General features: G+C 38.1%; 1 protein-coding gene across 4 annotated transcripts in view; it reads right to left on the bottom strand.

Moving 5' to 3' along the window:
- Positions 1–20346, bottom strand: part of EXOC6B (exocyst complex component 6B) — a 715924-nt gene that overhangs the window by 144635 nt on the left and 550943 nt on the right. For all 4 annotated transcript variants that reach the window (XM_065891362.1, XM_065891363.1, XM_065891364.1 and 1 more), the window contains one exon: positions 20096–20169. In XM_065891362.1, the coding sequence (XP_065747434.1) occupies positions 20096–20169 (74 nt within the window). The remainder of the gene's footprint in view (positions 1–20095; positions 20170–20346) is intronic.

Genomic DNA, 20346 nt, shown 5'->3' with positions numbered 1-20346 from the left:
AAAAGCTTCCTATTAAATACATGCTATCTTCTAAAACTGAAATATAGGCATATAGGAATTCTAAGCAAGTACATATGGGAAGTTAAGGAAGAAACCATCTTGAAGAGGATAAGTTTAAACCTAGTAAGGATGAACCAAAAATCAGAGGACACAAGAGATCAAACAGAACATGAAGATTACCTAATCTTTTCATTTTACTTTGGGGAAATTAAAATACAAGCAAGCGACTTTCCCAAAATAACCTAGTTGCTGGCAACATCACAGATATCCTGACTTCCCCTTCAACATTCTACATCCTGGGATGGTCCATAGTGGGTGGCTCTACTATCAGTTGCTAAATGGATTCTTTTCTCAGCCACTTTATCCTGGGACCTCAGTGAGGATGACAAAAACGTGGGTGAAGCACTGCCACTCACAATGCTTTAACACTGTGAGCAATTCTAGCCTCGCTCTACTGGAAACTCAGTTCTATGACCCCTGAGGCTAAACAACATCTTTTCAAATGTATTAGGGGATGCCTTAGGAAAACCAATGAACTCTAGGTCGCTCCCAGGGGCCAGCATGCCTAGAAGACCAGGAGACAGTACACAACTCAAAACTCAATAGCTCTGCATAAGAGATTTTGAGGTGTGTGTATGAATGTAAAATTACCACTAGATTCTGGGGAATGAAAGTGGGAAAGAGGAAGTAGGAAAAAAGGTGAATGGTTTCACCTCTGCCACTTCTGATTTGTGCCAAGATTTTTTTAGTTCTATTACCTCATAAAAAGCGGGAGCCACAATAAAGAAATCTCTGAAACTTATGCTCCCCAGCACACTACAGGATACAACTAACATAAAACCACAGCTATTTTCTTCTGTTCCAGACTGGGAAATTCAAAAAAACCACATTTTAAGGAGTCAGTTGGCCTATCTAGGCCACCCAACCCTAGCATCTATGCAATTAGCCAGTCACAGATTTAACAATTAAATCCTATGATCCCTGTCCAGGCAACTTGCTACTTAAGGATAGTGAGCTGTTGCCAGTTGCCTTTTGTAAAAGAAGTGGGAGATCTCAGCAGGCTAGATCCTCCACAGATCACCCTCCTTCCTCTGGGTTTTTGTGGGCCTAAAGCCCTCCAGACACGAACAACTGTGTTGAGAAAGGACATGAAGAAAAAGGACATGAAGAAAGCCACAAAGGGACTTAATAGCCTTGAATATCTTATTTCAGATTTCTCTGCCACTTCTCAGGATGAGCTACTGAATTTATAGATTCTAATTGTAGGTTATGCAGTTAAAATATCTCTTGCTGTTGTTGTTATACAAAATACTGTATTTGGACTACCACAGTGCCTCTCTCTCCTTGGTATATTCACACTCATTATCCAGGGTGTCACATTCACCTGGTATCCTTTGATTTCCCAAACTCTCCATATCTCATCATACTCTACTGTACTCTGCTGGAAAAAGAGGTTACTCTGCCCCTGCATAACACTAAGTCCTCTGTAAAAGTCACAACACGCTTTTGCAATCAGGAGTCAATTTTCCCTTTACCAAAACTGTGCTCCCCAACATGTTCTGTTGACTTACTTTGACCATTTTTAAGTGACTTCTGCATTTCTTGATAAGCTGGGTTGTCTCCAAGTCTCACTGCCAACTTGTGATCAGAAACTGTGGCACCCGGCTCACAGTTTACCTCTCCAGACTTAATATCATCACCATCACCAACATCTGGGTAATATGTGATTAGAGAGAGACATTTATCAGCAGGTATCTATCAATCTATATTATGAAGCAAAGAAATCCATAACCAAGAACACTTTTAGGAAATATCCTTTTTCTACTTCATTGAAAGGTAGAGTCCAATATGTACAACACACTTTTAAACCGCTGATTAAAAACTTTCTGAAATCCCTACTTTTAATGGTGTATATCAGGTTGCTTTGTAGAACAATTCATGTCTAAAAGGCTACCAACCTGTAAATACTTAAAACTAAGGCAAACATGTAGAGATTACATTTTTTTCCTTCAACAATACTTCCTGAAGGCCTACCATATGCTAGGAATTGTTCTAGGCACTAAGAATAAAGTTGTTCACAAAATGGGCAAAATCTCTACCCCCATGAAATCATTTTCTAGTGGAGGGAAAGCGAATTAAATAAGATATGTAAGATATATAATATACTAGAAGATAATAAATTGTTCAGAGAAAAATGAAGCAGGGAAAAGGATAGAGTTTTGCTTTGGTTTTGGTTTGGTGGTGGGGTGGCAGGGGTAGTGGGAGAGTGAAATTACAACCTTAAATAGGAAAGGCCTCTATGAAAAGGTGAACTTTAAATGACTTGAATAAAGACCTGAGGAAGATAAAGGAGCAAGAACTACAGGTATCTGGAAAAGGGCCTTCTAGGAAGAGTCGATATCAAGTGCAAAGGCCTTGAGATGGGCCTGTACCTGACATATTTGAAAAACAGTAAGGAGGCTATCAGAGCCAGAGCAGAGTGAGGAGAAAAGAAGTAGGAGATGAGGTCAGACAGTTAAGTGGTATGTGTGTGTGCCTGAAAATTCTATAGTATCTTGTAGGTCATTAAAAGGACTTAGGCTTTTACTTAGAGTGAAATGGGAAGTCATTGTGAGGTTGTGGACAGAGGACTGATGTGATCTGACTTCTGTTTTAACTGTTTCATGCTGGTTGCCATATTGAGATCAGTCTATAGAAGGGCAAAGTCACAACCATGGAGACTAGTTAAGAAGCCATTGCAAGAATACAACGAGAAATAATTATTACTTGAATCATGAGAAAAGAAATGATAGTTATAAATGGCTGGCTGGTTTCTGGATATATTTTGAAGGTAGGGAAAACACGGCTTGCTGATAGACTGGATGTGGGATGTGAGAGAAAGAAAGGAGTCAAGGATGACTTCAAGATTTCTATTCCTAGAAGAAAGACCAGAATTGCCATTAATTGAGGTGAAGAAGACTGCAGAAGGAACAGGCAGGAACTTAGTTTTAGAACATTTTAAATTATAATAGGATATAACACATTAAGAGTTTTTTAATTATTTATACAGGATGAAGATAAGTATATTTCTGGCATGGAGAATAAGGCCATGTTACATTTTCAACGCATTAATCACTTTCATTCAAAATTCCTAACTGCCTCAGCAGGAATTATTTGTAAACAAGAAGTCATTCTAAAAAAGATTTCAACATCTTGAATTGGTTTCAGAGTTTGGACTGACATTCTGGCCTAATTTTGGAGCTCAGTTAGATGGGATACACGCATCTCAGACGGATACAACAAGGATGAAATGCTGGATGAACTCTAAGGGTGCACGTGCATTAAGAAAAATGGCCCCCATCTGGGCATAGACGTAGAAAGGGAACACCTGATACTTGAACCCAGGTGCTCACCAGGGTTGGAAGAATATGACCAAGTGTTTCATCTGAGAAGTTATCTCCTGTTGAAACAGTGAGAATAATTTACCAGGTGAGGAGCTATTTTCCTTTTCAGCATGAACCTTCTAGCTGCACGGTGCTGTTCCTAGGTAGGCTTCCCTCTTGACTCTCACTATAGAATGTCCTCCCTATGCTAGGGTACAGGGACTACCAGCTAAGTTCCCTTTCCCCATATTTGGTCCTTCCTTTCCTCAGGGTTGTGACCTCTGCACTTCATTTAACAAGATTAAAGTGAAAATGAAGAGCATGGTGTGGGAGGAAAATAATGAACACTATTTATTTAAGGGAGTTTGAGTACAAATATTATTCAGAAATTCAATCTAATTCCATTTACTTCTGAAATGACACAAAACAATATTAAGTCAATGCATTCAGAAAGCAGTTATGAAAGCATAATACCTAATAGGAACTATGTTACCCACTGGAGGAGGGGGAATTTGAGGATAAATGAAACAGGGATCCTGCCCTTGGTGAACTCAGAATCTAATGGGGAAGGCAGATGATTAAACAAGTAATTACAAAGGAATTAGTAACGAAGGGACATATAAAATGCCAGGGATCCAAAGGGGGAACAATTAAATCTGTCTGAGGAGGTTGGGAAGAATTTATAAAGGAGATGACATTTGAGCCAAGCAGTTTAGGAAGGGAAGGAGTCTGTCACTTTATTAAGGGAGAGCGCTCTGTGACAGGCAGAGGGGGCCTAAAGCTTGTCCAGTTTTTGGATCAGGGAGGTGTAAAGAGTGGTCCTGGTAGAGATTACAGGGGGAAAAATGACAGGAAAAGGAGACGAGAGAGACAAGCTGGGACCAGACTTGCTTTGCTAGGAGTTTGTCCTTTGTTCACTGGGCAACAGAGAGCTCTCAGGCTTTTTAAGCAGGTAAATGACATAATCATAACTGTGTTTTTAAAAATCAGTAGGTAGCAGAATGAAAGAAAAGAAATAAAAGATGCTCAATGGTAGTAGCATAAGACAGATCAAGAGAAGAAGTAAGAATAAAATAGTTTCATACTTAATAGAAAGAACCATGAACATACCCACTATCCACTTCCATTCGCCTTCCCCATTCCCCAAGCCTATCATTACCTCCTCCAATGAAATTAACTGTCTTCTTTCACTATCATTTCATCAAGCAGACAGGGAAAGAAAAGAGGTTCACACAGATAGATAGATGTAGGAAGGCAGCATTCCAGAGAAAACACATGTAAAACCACCTTCTCTCTTTTAATGATTTCTATCAGAGGTTTTAAGGGGAGGAAAAATTAAGAGCATCATATAGAACTCTAATCATACTTGGATTTAGACCAGGGAAGCACACACACTACAAATGCTATATTAACAGATGATTAGCAGTATACAGTCTAAAAGGAACGATACGTCTCCCCTTGTCTCATAACACACATTCACTTTCAGTGATGTTGCTAATTTACTATTGCCTGAGATAGTCCTTTTTAATATAGCCTTGGGGTACCAGTAGCTTCGGAGAACCACTTTCTCACCACTGTCTCTCCAAGTCTCTTGCGGTGCTAAGTCACAGAATACTACAGACTATACTAGCAGTAGCTTTTAAGGCAGCCAGAACATTGCTGTAGAGAACCTGCTACTTGTCTTCATCAGGCCCAAAGCATCAGAACTCTGGGAAGAATGTGGGAGGCCTCTTTCTGGTTGATGTTTAGCTTAGGTGAACACCCACACCTCAGTCTTCAGATTAAGTCCCTAGAGCATATTTTTTTTAGCATACTCTGGAAAATAGAGACCTCACACCTTAGCTCTTCTAGCCAATAGCCAGCTAATTTGCCCTTTCTATAGTAACACTGGAGACAAACAATGGTTTGAACATTTTTTATTATTAGCAGGGAATTAAATTTCACACACAATTTTAGAGACACCGTGAAGAGTGAATCTCAAATGTTTTGGTCACAGAATGCTTTTATAAAACTAAATAAACGAAACAAAATCAGCTCCTACTGACCCATTAACCAGAAAGGCAAGAATCATCACTTCTAATGGCTCAGCAATGTCTCCCTCTTTCAAACTCATGCAATGCTTGCACAATACTTAATTTGTTACTTAAACATATACATTTTACTAGTAGTTAACTTTTATAAATATCAGTCTTGTATTTCTTACTAGATTGTAATAAGCTAACGCTAAATTAGAGATGCATCAAATCAGATTGCAAAAAACCTATCACAGGACAGGGCAATAAGAATTGAAAACCAGACATTGATAAATTCATGCCCTTACTGATGTTCACGGGCTACTCAATTTTTTTTAATGTGTAGCAAAAAAAAGACATGGAATAAAAAAATAAAGGTACCCTCATACCTATCGTATTAACCAAACACTTAAAATCTATAATTTATAGACTCAGTGTTGGTGAGGCTGCTGTAAAACTAGTGCACGAATACACTGCTAGGTGTACTTTAAGTTGGTATAATAACCCTTTGTTATAGGAACCAACAATACATTTAAAAGCCATAAAAATGTTTTTATAACTCTTACATAAAGAAATTACCTTAAGGAAAAATTCAGGTTAAAAAAAAGGCTATAAGTATGAACACATATATTATAATTTAAATATGAAAAGAAAACATTAGAAATAACTTGTAAGTTCAAAAATAATAATGGCTAATTAAATGATGGGATATAAAACTGATGTACCATTCATAATAAAAACTCTAAGCAAATTAAGAATTAAAAGAAACTTCCTCAACTGATGAAGAGCATAAAAAACTTACACCTATTATTATATTTAATGGTGTAAGACTGACTACTTTCCCATTAAGATCAGGAATAAGCAAGGATATCTGCTCTCAGCACTTCTATTTAACATTGTACTGGAGGTCCTGGTGCAACAAGGCAAGAAACAGAAGGCATCTACGTTGGAAAGGCAGAAGTAAAACTGTCTTTATTCACAGACGTCATAACTGTCTACCTAGAAAATCCCAAAGAATGTATAAAATACTAGATCTAATAAATGAGTTCAGAAAGTTTGAGATTCAAGATCAACATACAAAAACCAATTGTGTTTCTATATACTAGCAATGAACAATTAAAAACTGACATAAAACAATAGCATTTAAAATGTACATGAAATACTCTGATTAATTCTAACAAAATATTTGCAAGATTTGCTGAAAAACTACAAAGCACTGATAAAAGAAATCAAAGACATAAATAAATGCAGAGATAGACTATGTACATGGATTAGAAGACTCAATATTGTCAGAGTGTCAATTCTCTCCAAAGTGATTTACGAATTTGATAAAATCCTAGTCAAAATTCCATCAAGGTTTTTTTGTAGGAATTGACAAGCTGGTTCTAAAATATATATGTAAAGGACCTAGAGTAAATAAACAATTTTATTTACTCTAGAAAGAAAAGAAAAAACAGTTAGAGGACTCATACCATAGTACCTGATTTCAAGACTTAATATAAAAGTAAGATCAAGACATAGCAAAAGGATAGACACACAGATCAACGGAACAAAGTATAGAGTCCAGAAATAGAACAATACATATAGAGTCAGTTGACTTTTGATAAAGGTGTCAAAGCAAATCAATAAAAATACATACTCTTTTTAACAAATGGTGCTGGAACAACTATACATTCTATATAAAAATATGAACTTTGACCATATTGTATATTATATTGAAAAATTAACTCAAAATGTGTCAACAGAGATGAAATGTAAAAAAACCTAACACTATATATAGCAGTCCTAGAAGAAAAATAGGAGATAATCTTTGTGACTTTGGGTTAGGCAAAAATTTCTTAACATAGGACACATGGAGCAGGAGCCATGAAAGAAAAAAATGATGTCACTGAGAACTGTATTTTATTAAGATAAAACACTCAAACTTTTAGAGAAATACTATTAAGAAAATTAAAAGCTACAGACTAGGGGGAAAATGTTGTCAAACACATATCTAATAGTGAACTGTTAATCACAATATATAAAAGTCTTTTACAACTCAATAATAATTCTTTTTAAAACTGGATGAAAGATTTGAACAAACACCTCACAAAAGAAGAGATACAGATGTCAAATAAGCACAAAAAATAATGTTCAGCATCAACAGTCATTACATGAATGCAAATTAAAACCACCACAAGATACAACATACCTACTAAAATGGTAAAAATGAAAAGAAAATTGACAACACCAAATATTAGCAAGGGTGCAGAGCAACTGCAACTCTCATATATCGCTGGTGAAAATGTAAAGTGGTAAAGCCACTTTGAAAACAGTTTGATAGTTTCTTATAAAGTTAAAAATATACTTACCATATGACTCAGTAATCCCACTCCTAAGTACTCTAGAGAAATGAAAACATATGTCCACATAAAAACCTTTACACAAATCTTTATTGTGGCTTTTTTTTCATGATATCCCCAAACTGGGAACAATCCAAATATTCATCGACTGGTGAATGAGTCAACAAATTATCCCCATAACGGAATATTATTCTGCAATAAAAATGAAGAAACTACTAATATATGCAACAATATGAATGAATCTCTACTAATATATGCAACAATATGAATGAACCTCAAAAGCATCATGCTAAGTGAAAGAGGCCAAAATGAAGAGTATGGTTCCATTTATATGTATTATTCCATTTAAATGACAAAACTGTAGCATCAGAGATCAGAACAGTCATTGCCAGGAGCTGGGAGTAGAAAGAGGAGACTCATTGCAAAGAGGCATAAAGGAATTTTCTGAGTAATGGAAACATTCTGCATGTTGATTTGGGTGGTAGTTACACAACTGCACAAGTTTGTAAAAATTTACAGAGCTGTATGTCTAAGAAGGATGAATTTTACTATATGTTAATTATGACTCAACAAACCAACAAACAAATAAAAGACTGTCACACCAAGTGTTGAAGAGAATGTGGAACAACTGGAACTCTCATTCACTGCTGACAGGTATGGAAAATGGTACAACCACTTTGGAAAATAGTTTGACATTAAAAAAAAAGAAGTTAAATGTATACTTCAACAATTCCACTCCTAGTATTACTCAAGAGAAATAAAAACATCAATATATCTACACAAGCACTTGTACATGAATGTTCATTAGCCTTATTCATAACAGTGTGAAATTGGAAACAACAAAATGTTCACAAATATAGCAGGCGAATGACCAAATAAAGTATGATATATCCATATAAAGAATATCACTCATCAATAAAAAGGAATGAACTATTGATACATCCAATACCATGGATGATCTTTTTTTTTTAACCTGTGTATGTTTATTTATTTATTTTCTTATTAGTCATCCATTTTATACACATCAGTGTATACATGTCAATCCCAAACTCCCAGTTCATCACACACACCCCCCACCCCTTGCCGCTTTCTCCCCTTGGTGTCCATGTTTTTTCTCTACTTCTAGGTCTCAATTTCTGCTCTGCAAACCGGTTCATCTGTACCATTTTCTAGGTTCCACATATATGCACTAATATACGATATATGTTTTTCTCTTTCTGACTTACTTCACTCTGTATGACAGTCTCTAGATGCATCCATGTCTCTACAAATGACCTAATTTCGTTCCTTTTTATGGCTGAGTAATATTCCATTGTATATGTGTACCACATCTTCTTTACCCACCCATTCATCTGTCAATGGGCATTTAGGTTGCTTCCATGATCTGGCTATTGTAAATACTGCTGCAATGAGCACTGGGGTGCATGTGTCTTTTTGAATTATGGTTTTCTTAGGGTATATGCCCAGTAGTGGGATTGCTGGGTCATATGGTAATTCTATTTTTAGTTTTTTAAAGAACCTACATGCTGTTCTCCATGGTGGCTGTATTAATTTATATTCCCACCAACAGTGCAAGAGGGTTCCCTTTTCTCCACACCCTCTCCAGCATTTGTTGTCTGTAGATTTTCTGATGATGCCCATTCTAACTGGTGTGAGGTGATACATCATTGTAGTTTTGATTTGCATTTCTCTAATAATTAGTGATGTTGAGCAGCTTTTCATGTGCTTCTTGGCCATCTGTATGTCTTCTTTGGAGAAATGTCTATTTAGGTCTTCTGCCCATTTCTTGATTGGGTTGTTTGTTTTTTTAATATTGAGCTGCATGAACTGTTTATATATTTTGGAGATTAATCCTTTGTCTGTTGATTCATTTGCAAATATTTTCTCCCATTCTGAGGGCTGCCTTTTCGTCTTGTTAACTCCTCCCCAGTTAAGAGGCTGATATAGCTTTTGCTGTGGAAAAGCTTTTAAGTTTCATTAGGTCCCATTTGTTTATTTTTGTTTTTATTTCCATTACTCTAGGAGGTGGATCAAAAAAGATCTTGCTGTGATTTATGTCAAAGAGTGTTCTTCCTCTGTCTTCCTCTGGGAGTTTTATAGTGTCTGGTCTTACATTTAGGTGTCTAATCCATTTTGAGTTTATTTTTGTGTACGGTGTTAGGGAGTGTTCTAATTTCATGCTTTTACATGAAAGCTGTCCAGTTTTCCCAGCACCACTTATTGAAGAGACTGTCTTTTCTCCATTGTATATCTTTGCCTCCTTTTTCATAGATTAGTTGACCATAGGTGTGTGGGTTTATCTCTGGGCTTTCTGTCCTGTTCCATTGATCTATTTTTCTGTTTTTGTGCCAGTACTATATTGTCTTGATTACTATAGCTTTGTAGTATAGTCTGAAGTCAGGGAGTCTGATTCCTCCAGCTCCGTTTTTTTCCCTCAAGACTGCTTTGGCTATTTGGGGTCTTTTGTGTCTCCATACAAATTTTAAGATTTTTTTGTTCTAGTTCTGTAAAAAATGCCATTGGTAATTTGATAGGGATTGCATTGAATCTGTCCATGGATGAATCTTAAAACATTTTGCTGTATGAAATTCCCTTTCTGGAATTTTATATAAATTCAAGAACTGGATGTATCAATAGTTTATTCTTTTTATTGATGAGTGATATTTCTTTATATGGGTATAGCATAATTTATTTAGTCATTCACCTGTTATATTTATGAACTAACCTACTGGAAACATTTCTTAGGCTATAAAAATAAAGGTTTTATAGCTTATAAGACTTATAATCCTGGAGTAAGCATTAAATACTTACTGGAATTTGCAGGTACAGGAGTCCCATTTTCCTGATGGTTAAGGAGTTGAGACAAAGAAGGGAGACACTAGAAGTTTAATAGGCCAAAAAAGAGTTTTCTTTCTCCATCCTTAAGGGGTTTGGAAAACTGCTCACACAGCAGTTAGAAGAGACTCCAAACAGCTCTCTGCTAACCTACTGGGAACAGATCCTAAATCCTTGGATCGACTGGGATCTTGCCTATATAACTAGTCACCAGAGCCAGGTTTTCTTTTCCACTGGATATTCTTAGCAAATGTTACTGTGTAAAATATCAAAAGGCAGCATCACAAGCTATTCTAAGAAAGTGAGCTGTCCTTTGACACCAATGCTATCCAGAAGGGCTTCAAGCCCAAGTTTAATTTCATTTCATGTGTAAGAATCCCTTAGTCACATCTTAAAATGCCATATCATCTCTCTCTCTCTCTCCATATTTGCAAAGAGTTATTTTGCTCCTGAAATGAAGAAAGACCAAGAAGGAAATAATCCTGGCTAATCAAGGAGGGACTACTTTAAGAGATAAGCATCCCATTGATACAGCTGTGTGATCGTGTAGGAAACTGGTTCCTTTGCAGCTCTCTGCTTGCTGATAGGTGTCCTACAGAAAGACTCCTTCCTGGGTATGGCTGCCTCAGAAGCAGTCTTTCTGGATTGTCCCTTTGCCTCTTCAACTCACTCACTCTGGCTTGCTTCCCACTGTAGTTCTTTCTTTCACTTGGTTCCTGTTCCATCTTTGCTTGCCCCCTTGAGACATGACACTTTAGTCCTTTTGGTTCCCTGTCTTTACTGATGCTGTCTGGTTCCCCTTTCATAGTTTGTTCTATGTCATTTCTTTACTGGTTTCTGAACTTGCCTAGTAGGAGGGTTTTAACCCTCAGATCAGGGTTCTGGACACTCTTTTTGTTCCTTGTTCCCCAGGCGCCTATGCTTGTAATGGTGGCTCCCAGATAGCTAATTCTCTTACAGCTATGGGGGGCTTCTTTCTTGGCAAACTGAAATATGCCCCAATTCCCTACATCTAGCCCTTTGTTGTCACTCTCTGCTGCCCTCCAGCGGCTATCAGTAGGATACACTTGTCAGAAATTAGTTCCAAGGCCTGGCTCTACTGTCTTTTCTGTGGCCTATGAGCGTCCTCTAATAGGACACTAGACAGTGTAGTTAATGCAGATGAGATTTGTGTTCGGAACCCAATAGGCTTTAACTCAGCCAGCACTACCACAACAGCCTCTGATTCCACTGCTACTCCCAGGGAAATTCATTGGTGATGACTTTCCTGTCCCTTCTCTTGAAGATGTGATTATCTGAGAAATTCACAAATTCCAGGTTTATGGGTATGCATATCCATGCTGTGTTGGAAGTAAAAAGAGACCTCCTGAGTTTCTGAGGCTTGGCTTCTTGGGAAAGCAGAGAGCAGTGCAGTGGCTCAGGCTAGCCTAGCAGCTGGCCTCACAGACTACCTAGGTCTTTTATTGTTTAGCATGAGGATCACAAATGCTGTCTATGAGCTAAGGTAGAAATAACCAGGTGGCTTACTATGCTACGCTTATTAGCTCTTCACACAAGAGTTGAAATGGAATGCAACTCTAGCCTCTGAACTGAGAGACTTTACTATGAGGCTATCTGGAGTGATGCTGGCACCATGCCCACATTAAAAGTTACAGCTGTTTTACTGGACCAAAGGGGTAGCAGGGTTGTCACAGACTAGACTCACACTTCTGGAAAAGGTCCTTCTAGCCACTACTGGAAAGGCTGTTCTATACTCTGGTGAAATCTCTAGGTGGCAGATCTCTCTGCCTCCAGTTTAAAGTAGGAAGTGGTGGACAACTCTGTTGACCAAGCTTTAGATTAGGTTAGCCATCTAACCCAGGACTGTACCAATATGGGTTGCCAGTAACAATGGATAATCTTAGCCTGGGAGGCCCATAAGTCAAAGGCCAAATCCAATGCATTATTCATGGGAAAATACATCAAAAGTCTGGTGTTTTGTCTCCTGCTACCCAAAAGATTGTCCACAACCCCTCTAACTGAAGGTTCTTCACTCATTGCTTATTTCCACATATCTGCCATTAATTCAGTTTAAAGACCCTGTCATTAATGACTCAGCATTTCCAGACACACCTCCTCCCCAGTTAAGAGGCTGGTATAGGTGAGACAAAGTCTCAGCAGTTCTAGAATAAATTCTCCTCCAATCAACCAAAAGCACTCAGTAAATCCCAGAATGTGTTACATATTAATGGCAATTCCTTCTATAAATTTTCTGTGGTGGCTCCAGTTAATAATGTCCCAAGCAAAGTAAGGGGATATATCTGATTTGCAGAAGCTGCAGCCACATCCCGTAGCTGAAGACCTTATTCACCTGTGCCCTATCCTTGTGTATGCTGATCTAGTGTTGGCTTATATGAGGTCAAAGGTCTAGCTCAGTAGAATCTATTCTCAGAAATGTTCCCAATTTTCTTCTTCTTATCATTATTCTACAAAACCGGACCCAAAGGTGTTAGCTCTTTTCTACTTGGCAATAGGAATTATTTGCTGTCAGAACTTCCTTTAAGGTTAGAGGTATCACTGTGAAGGTTATAAGTGTCTGTCAAAACAACATGGGCAAAACAATTTTGTTAATACAGCCAGAAAAACCTGCTTTCAAAAACCAAAGGACTACCTTTGGAAAGGAAGTATTTCAAGTTGACCATCTTATTTATGCCAGGCTGCCAAACATAGCTAAACGTTTTTTTCTGAAAGCCTGCTTATCAGTATACAGCACATTTGGCCTTGTCCTGGGGATCTTTCCAGAAAATTCTGCAGCTGTCCCTAAAACTAATAGAGCATCAATACAAAAAATAAAAATCTAGACAAAGTAGCATTTCCTCAAAGCACCAGGGCCACCTGAAGAGAGATTTTGGGAAGGGCAGAATGTTAAAAAGGCCTATGTTACAAGCATGGGCAAACTACACCAGAATGTAAGCTCCACAAGGGCAGGGAACATATTTTATTCACTACACTATACCCTCTATGCCACTGTACCCACTCTAACAGTGCTAGGCATAGTGTTGAATGAATGAATACTTCCTGATTAAGGAGGTCTATATCTACATTCAAGTGCTTGCTGTGCCTATGTCAAGACATGGCCTATAGTCTGCAGGAACTTTTAGTGGCTCTGTATCAGCAGAGATTTGTGCAGGAGTTCTAATATATTAATATTACTACATCCTCTTCTAATCAATAAATGCCTTTGGGATATGATAACCTCAGATTTAATTCGGAAATGACATCTACCCACATATACATGATATATATGCTACCATATCAGTTGTGCAGATAATCTTTTCCCAGATAATGTGCTTTATGGCTTAAACCATTCCTTCTAACCCCACCATTAACATCAGTTATAGAAATGACATCTTCTAACTTTATGAGTTATCAAACTGTTTGATTACTAACCCTGGTGCAGATGACTCCCAGTTTTATAGGCCATTAGTCAAGATCAACAAAATATTTCAGTTGAGCACCTGGAGAGTATTTCTACTGACAACATTACTGATCCACACACGTCACTACTAGAGGGTTCATATACCACTATATTTTCCTCCACTGAGAATATCCTTTCATAAAAACTTTCCCCTACTACCTACGCCCACACCTCCCTTCTTTACCATGACTCAGTAAATACCTGGGAAAACTACAGGCCACCACCCTTCCCTACTAAGAAGTACATGTGGGGGATGGCTTTCTTCCAGTTTAATACAGCTTAAGGGTTGTGGTGAAGACTGATCCCTGAGGCCTTTTATGTGGGCCTGCTCTACCCCCACCCCAGCCTCCTATGTAATCGCCTGGTTAGGGTGAAATATTATAAAAGAAATTCTATTGAGCCTCATTTTGATATGTGCCATATCAGACAAAATCAGTTTTTGATATAAATGGATGTTCTACTGAGGCTAAAATATAAGCACAGTTAATATTTTTTCCATAAGCACCAACAGCAGTCATGCAAAGGGGACATGTTCCTCTTAATGGGAATATTGTTCATTAGACTTGAAGGTAAGGCAAAAAGAAGGGAAGGCAATTTTATTCAAAAACCAAAATTTTATTGAATAGGATCAAGATAGGAGGGGAAATAAAAGGGGAGGTGTCTACACAGTCAGATTCTTGAGTGGTTCTCAGGTTTCCCTACCTGATGCTGACTAACTGAAAATACTGATTTTACCTTTATACCTCTAATAGGCATAACATCAGAATCTGTTCAACGTCTCCAAAGAAATATACAATTATTTCTCTTAGGTTCTATAGTTGTTTTTAAGGCAGTTTAAGTGCCTGCAATGGAAATGCACTGCATTTACTTTAGACTGAAGGTTTAGAAATTGGGGAATAAGTGGCCTAGAGGGAATGTCACCAACTCAATCTAAAAAAAGCCACAGATATCTTGGGATGGCTTTGCTGTATAAGAGTTGTTGCCAACAAGCTCCATTCAGGAGATCTGATGCAATGTCACAACCTAATTCATTCAGCTTTATAAAAACTTATGTATATTGGAAGTAAAAAACAGTTGGTGCCAAGGAACAGAGACGTTTCTAAAGAACATATTCAAACCTCTTCCTGTTGGTCAGACATGGAAGGTGAACAGCTAAAATTTAATAAATAATGTAATAATTATCTGGGGAAGTTAAGATTCTCTCACAATGAATGGAAAAACAGAAATGTGAAGTGTTTCAGGGTAGCCTGTAATAAGCAGCATTTGATGAGGAGATACAGAACATAAAAAAGAGGTCCATGAAGAAGCTGGAAAGTAAAAGCAGAGGACAAAGAAGAGAAATTAAGAAAAGGGGATTTAAAGAGATTAGTTTAATACTTAAAGGTGGCAAAACAGTCTAGATCCTGGTTAAATCAATACACACACACATGCACACGCACACACAGACACACACAGACACATGCATACAAACACGCACACACATTTTTACAAACAAAACTTAAATCCAGCTCTTCTCCATGTTTGAAATACCTTTACCCCTAATCAACACCTAACTTCTTCTCAGTTTAACTCTCCACATTTTCCATGAAATATTTTATAACTACTCAGGCCTACAAAGACCTCTGTACTTCATGGCCATTTTTTGTACTTAGAGATTCAATCTTGCTCCTGATTTGCATTGTTTATGTCACATGATTATATAAAAGTCCTATATTCCAATTAGACTGTAAGTTGGAGTCTCTTTTCCCATTCCTTGAATTTGGGCTGGCCTTGTGACTAGCTCTAGCCAACAGAATGTGGAAGAAGTGATATTTCAAGCATGGGCCTCAAGAGGTTTTCACACTTCCTCTTGCTCTCCTGGAACCCTGCCAGGAGGCCACGTGAATAAGCCTGGACTGGGCTGCTGGCTAGTGCGAGATCACAGGGAGCAGAGAAGAGTCGACTGAGCTAAGGCACGCGACCTCAGGCAAGCCAGAGCCCATCCGGCAGCTGATCTCAAAGTATGAGTGAGCTCAGCTGAACCTAGCCAATCTGTAGAAACTTGAGCTAAATAAATGGTTCTTGTTTTAAGCCAATGTTTTTGGGTGATTTGTTATGCAGCAAAAGCTGTTGCAATAATCGAAACATACACAGTTGTTTTAGCATTCCAATGAAATACTTAATCATATGTGCCTTATATTAGAATCAAGTATTTGCTGTTCACCTCTTTGTTACTGGAGGGCAGAGACTGTATTATATTCATTTGTGTATTCCCACAACACCTAAGTTGCGCTTTGTTCACAGTAGGCACTCAGAGTTTGACAAACTGAAATGAAAATCATCTGAAGTTCAAATTCCGGTGTTCATCAGCATAATTTACTTAATGTTTAACAACAGAAGAAAATACAAACCATAGTACTGCTTAAGAATCAAATAACTACTGAGGATCTACTATTGGCCTTGTGTTGTTATTCTCAATTATGAACCATTAAGGGCCAGCAATTATCAGTACTTGGAATATAAATGCTACTTCAAGAGAGTTAATAAGTGAGCCTTTAAGCTGTCCTTCTCAAGATTTAGCATTAACCCAAATTTGGATTTCCATAGAAATATGCACATAGATTTGATACATGAATGTGAAGTTGTACTGCAATCGTACTTTTATGAGCTTGGGAATATAGACATTATAAAGTGGCAAAGAAGAAGATTTTGATTTGCACTAATTCACATTAACAGCTGGTTTTCTAAACCCAGAAACCTGACAAATGAGCTATGTAGGTAAATATACTTTAACTTTGACGTGCTATAAAAGTGTAAAATATCATGAAAGCCTGTGTATTCAAAATGTCATTTCACTTTTTTCCTTAAGAAGTAGAAAAATTAGAATAGACAGGACGGCTCAGAAAGGATGAATAGTTTTGCTATCCACATCTAATTTGCTTCCTAATAAAATTCTATGGCTTTTAAATGACACTCTGCTATTATAGTCTATACAGAGATGAGTTCATCAAATATTCCATGTTTTGAATATTTTAAAAATTATCATTCAATTGATAGAGCCTGAAACACTGTAAAGCAAAAGAACATGAAAGCATGATCAGAATGAATATATTCATAAACCAATGAAGAAAATACACTCAATGACAGTAAAAGAATATCCTTGCTGCACTGAACTGGGGACAAATCCCCTTTTTGCATGGGTGCACGTATGTATCCTATAACTTGCCTTAACTTTAACTTCTTCCTTTAACTTCGGCCATTCCTGATTAATATTGTTATCTTTGACTTATAAAGGGCATAATGGTTAAATCAGGTAGTAAGGTGGATAACTGAGTCAGGACCTTAAAAGGTTTAGACAGGCTAAATAAATAAGAATGATTAAAATCTGGTTCGTTAATAGAATGTCAAAAAGGAAAACGCAGACCAAAGAGAGTAAAGTCTTCAATTGTGGTGTATAAAATCAACCACATAAAGACTAGATATGGAATGAGTAACAATGCTACACGTGAAAAAGATTCAATTACTAGCAGGTGGAAGCTCAATAAATCAGGATAGAAAGACTGTCCCCCAAATTGGAGTGCATTAATAAAAATACAAAGAGTGAAAGGGTCAAAGTTAAGTGAGACATATTTTAGCCAACTTAAGAAATACGTTTCTTTTTTTTTTTAAGAAATATGTTTCTTATAATCAGATTGTCTTGAGGTGGACCCTGCTGCTTTGGGGAAGCAAGTTCTCTTCAAGGAGAATATTCAAGCACAGTCTAGGGTGCTGTACAGGGATTCCAAGTATCAAGCCAAAGGTTATATTACATGATTTTTAAGATTAGCACCCAGCCCCCAAAATTCCATAACTCTATTTTAGCATTGCAAAGAGTACAGGCAAAAGGACGCATACTCAAGGACACCTAGTCATGTCTCGTTTGAGGTCAAGCTATCTCCTTTGAAACCACACTTCCAGACTTTCTATTATAATCCGCACATCTCTTGTAGTTCATTAGCTGCTCACTTTAAAAATGATGGTCACTTTAAGTTATGAGAATGACTAAGATGAACTGCAAAGAGATAAATATTTTCAGCACGGGATGTAGAAAGATAATTTTTGTCACACTGATTCAACCTACCTGAGGCCTGCTAATAATGAGCTAGGCAAGTTTTTCAAATGATCTAAGAAAAATGTAAGCTGCTTTAATAGAGACAGACATAAACAGAAATTAAGTGATAGATTCAATAGCAAGAGGCATATTCTTTCATGACTCAGTGAAATTTTGGAGTTTTGGTTTCTACTACTAAAACTTCATAATCGGAACTCTCAGAACAAAACTGTAACAGAAAATAGGAACTTAAGCATAAGCAACAGTGCTCACTGAGAGCTCACAAGTACTTGAACATTCATCCCCAGCTCAGATCCACCTTATTTTGGCTGTGTTTTCTAACTTATTCCCTTAGTTAACATTTTCTGTGAACACTAGTTGCTTTCCATAGGGACCAAAACCACAAACTCGAGAGAATGACCACACTTCCTTTCCATGAAGAGTGAGAAGGGAAAAATTTTTCCTTGGATGTGTTTTTCCAATGAAATTCAATTTCTGCTTTCCAAGAAATGCCAATTGGCTCAGAAGTCTCTGAGAAGAAACAGTGCTGGGAAAGTCAAGCAGATACCGCTCCACAAAACCATAAAGCAAAATCCCAATCTTTCAGGTTTACATCAGCCAAGGGGTTAAAACCTGAACATCTCGGTTGAGTGGCTGAATCCACAGGTGGAAGGTGTTAAGTGTGGAAAGAGATACTCAGCTGCATTTGGGACCATGCTGGGAAAGCCTTTATGTGTAAGGGAACCCCCACCTCAACTCCTAAATATTAAGTTGACACACGTTTCTGGGACGCGGCCTGAATCCTCAAACTTTGGCGGGTCTATAGAGACACAATTTTCTGTTTTCTGCTTAACAGGGCTTTCCAGAATTGTCATCAGATGACAGATTACACCACCCATCCACAAGGATTCAGGGGTAGCTCAGGCCATCCATTATGGGTTAAAAGCTGTTCTAGCATGAATCGAGTCACAGTAGTAAGGAGACTACCAATACAAGGGGTCCTACAGCTTTAAGAAATACCCTGGGCATCTAAAAGTTCTCAGAATGCAAACTTTGTCAGCTCTGAAAACAAGAGGCACTGCATCATTATGGCAGGAGAAACAAAGCCAGCCCCCTTTTAAAAAACAGACAAAAAAAAAAAACATTGTTTTAATAGGAGAGAAGCATCAGTCATTGATTCTTACTTCATTCACACTTTCTATCCAACCCCATCCATCTTCAGAGTGAAGAGATGACAGAGCCCAGTTAACTCTCTCCCTTTCTCGGCCCCCACCCATACTGCTCCTCTGTACCCAATCCACCAAGGCCTACCAACCCACCCTTTTCAATCTGCAAGCAACAGCTCTATAGCACGACTCTTTCTATCTAATGGGCTTGCAAAGCTCAGGTATACCTAAGTACCAGCTTTCATCACATTACTTCAGTAGGGTTGCCTGTCGGGTTAGCATGACTGGTCAGGGCCTTTGCTGATTATCTAAAATGACCACTTAGTCACTCATGGCTGACCGCATTCTACAAAGAAAGGGATGACTTAAGACTTAAGGCAACAGAAAAAAGTCAACAAACCAAACCAACAATCCAGAACGTAAAATATTTCATTTTTCTTAAATGCTACTGCCCTCATTATCTGCAAACAAAAGTCCTCTGGGCAGGCAGTCTCTGCATCAGTGCACCTGCTTAGCATTGGTTTGCTGAGCTATCTTTTTGCTGTGTCTGCAGAAGCCAACTATAGCACAATGGGTCACATCACTTGAGGGTCACTTGAGTCCCTCTACATTCTGGGTCCCTCCTCCCACCTCCTGCCTTCCCTTCCACCCACAAAACCTTTAACTCCACCATAGCTAAGGATCCCAGATAGCTAAATAAAAGAGGTGGCCTCAAACACAGGGAAAACCCCTTAGGTCTCCAGTGTGAATCGCCAACGCCAATCCCCCTCCCCTCCCCTTTTCCTTAAGACCTGATGGTCTTCAGTCACACATCTTAAAAGAAAAACAAAAAACAAAAACACAAAGACTTACTTGTCTCAAGTCGATGAAGGCCAACTGCAGCGTGTCCTCCTGGAACCCAGGCACCGGGCCGGATCTGGCAAACTCTGTGGGAAAGAAAAGAGGATAAAAAGCGCCTTTAACTAACCATGGACAGGGAGATTGGCAGACGGATGACAGGGAAGACAAGAGAGGCTGGGGGAGAGGAGGACCAAGCTTCTAAGGAGTCATGTCTCTCTCCCTTCAGCTTCTTTGTTTGCCCTTCAAAATTCGTGTCATCAAAA

This window comes from Phocoena phocoena, chromosome 14 (assembly GCF_963924675.1).
Source record: "Phocoena phocoena chromosome 14, mPhoPho1.1, whole genome shotgun sequence".
Taxonomy (NCBI): Eukaryota; Metazoa; Chordata; class Mammalia; order Artiodactyla; family Phocoenidae; genus Phocoena; species Phocoena phocoena.
This window is presented reverse-complemented; position numbering and strand designations above follow the sequence as displayed.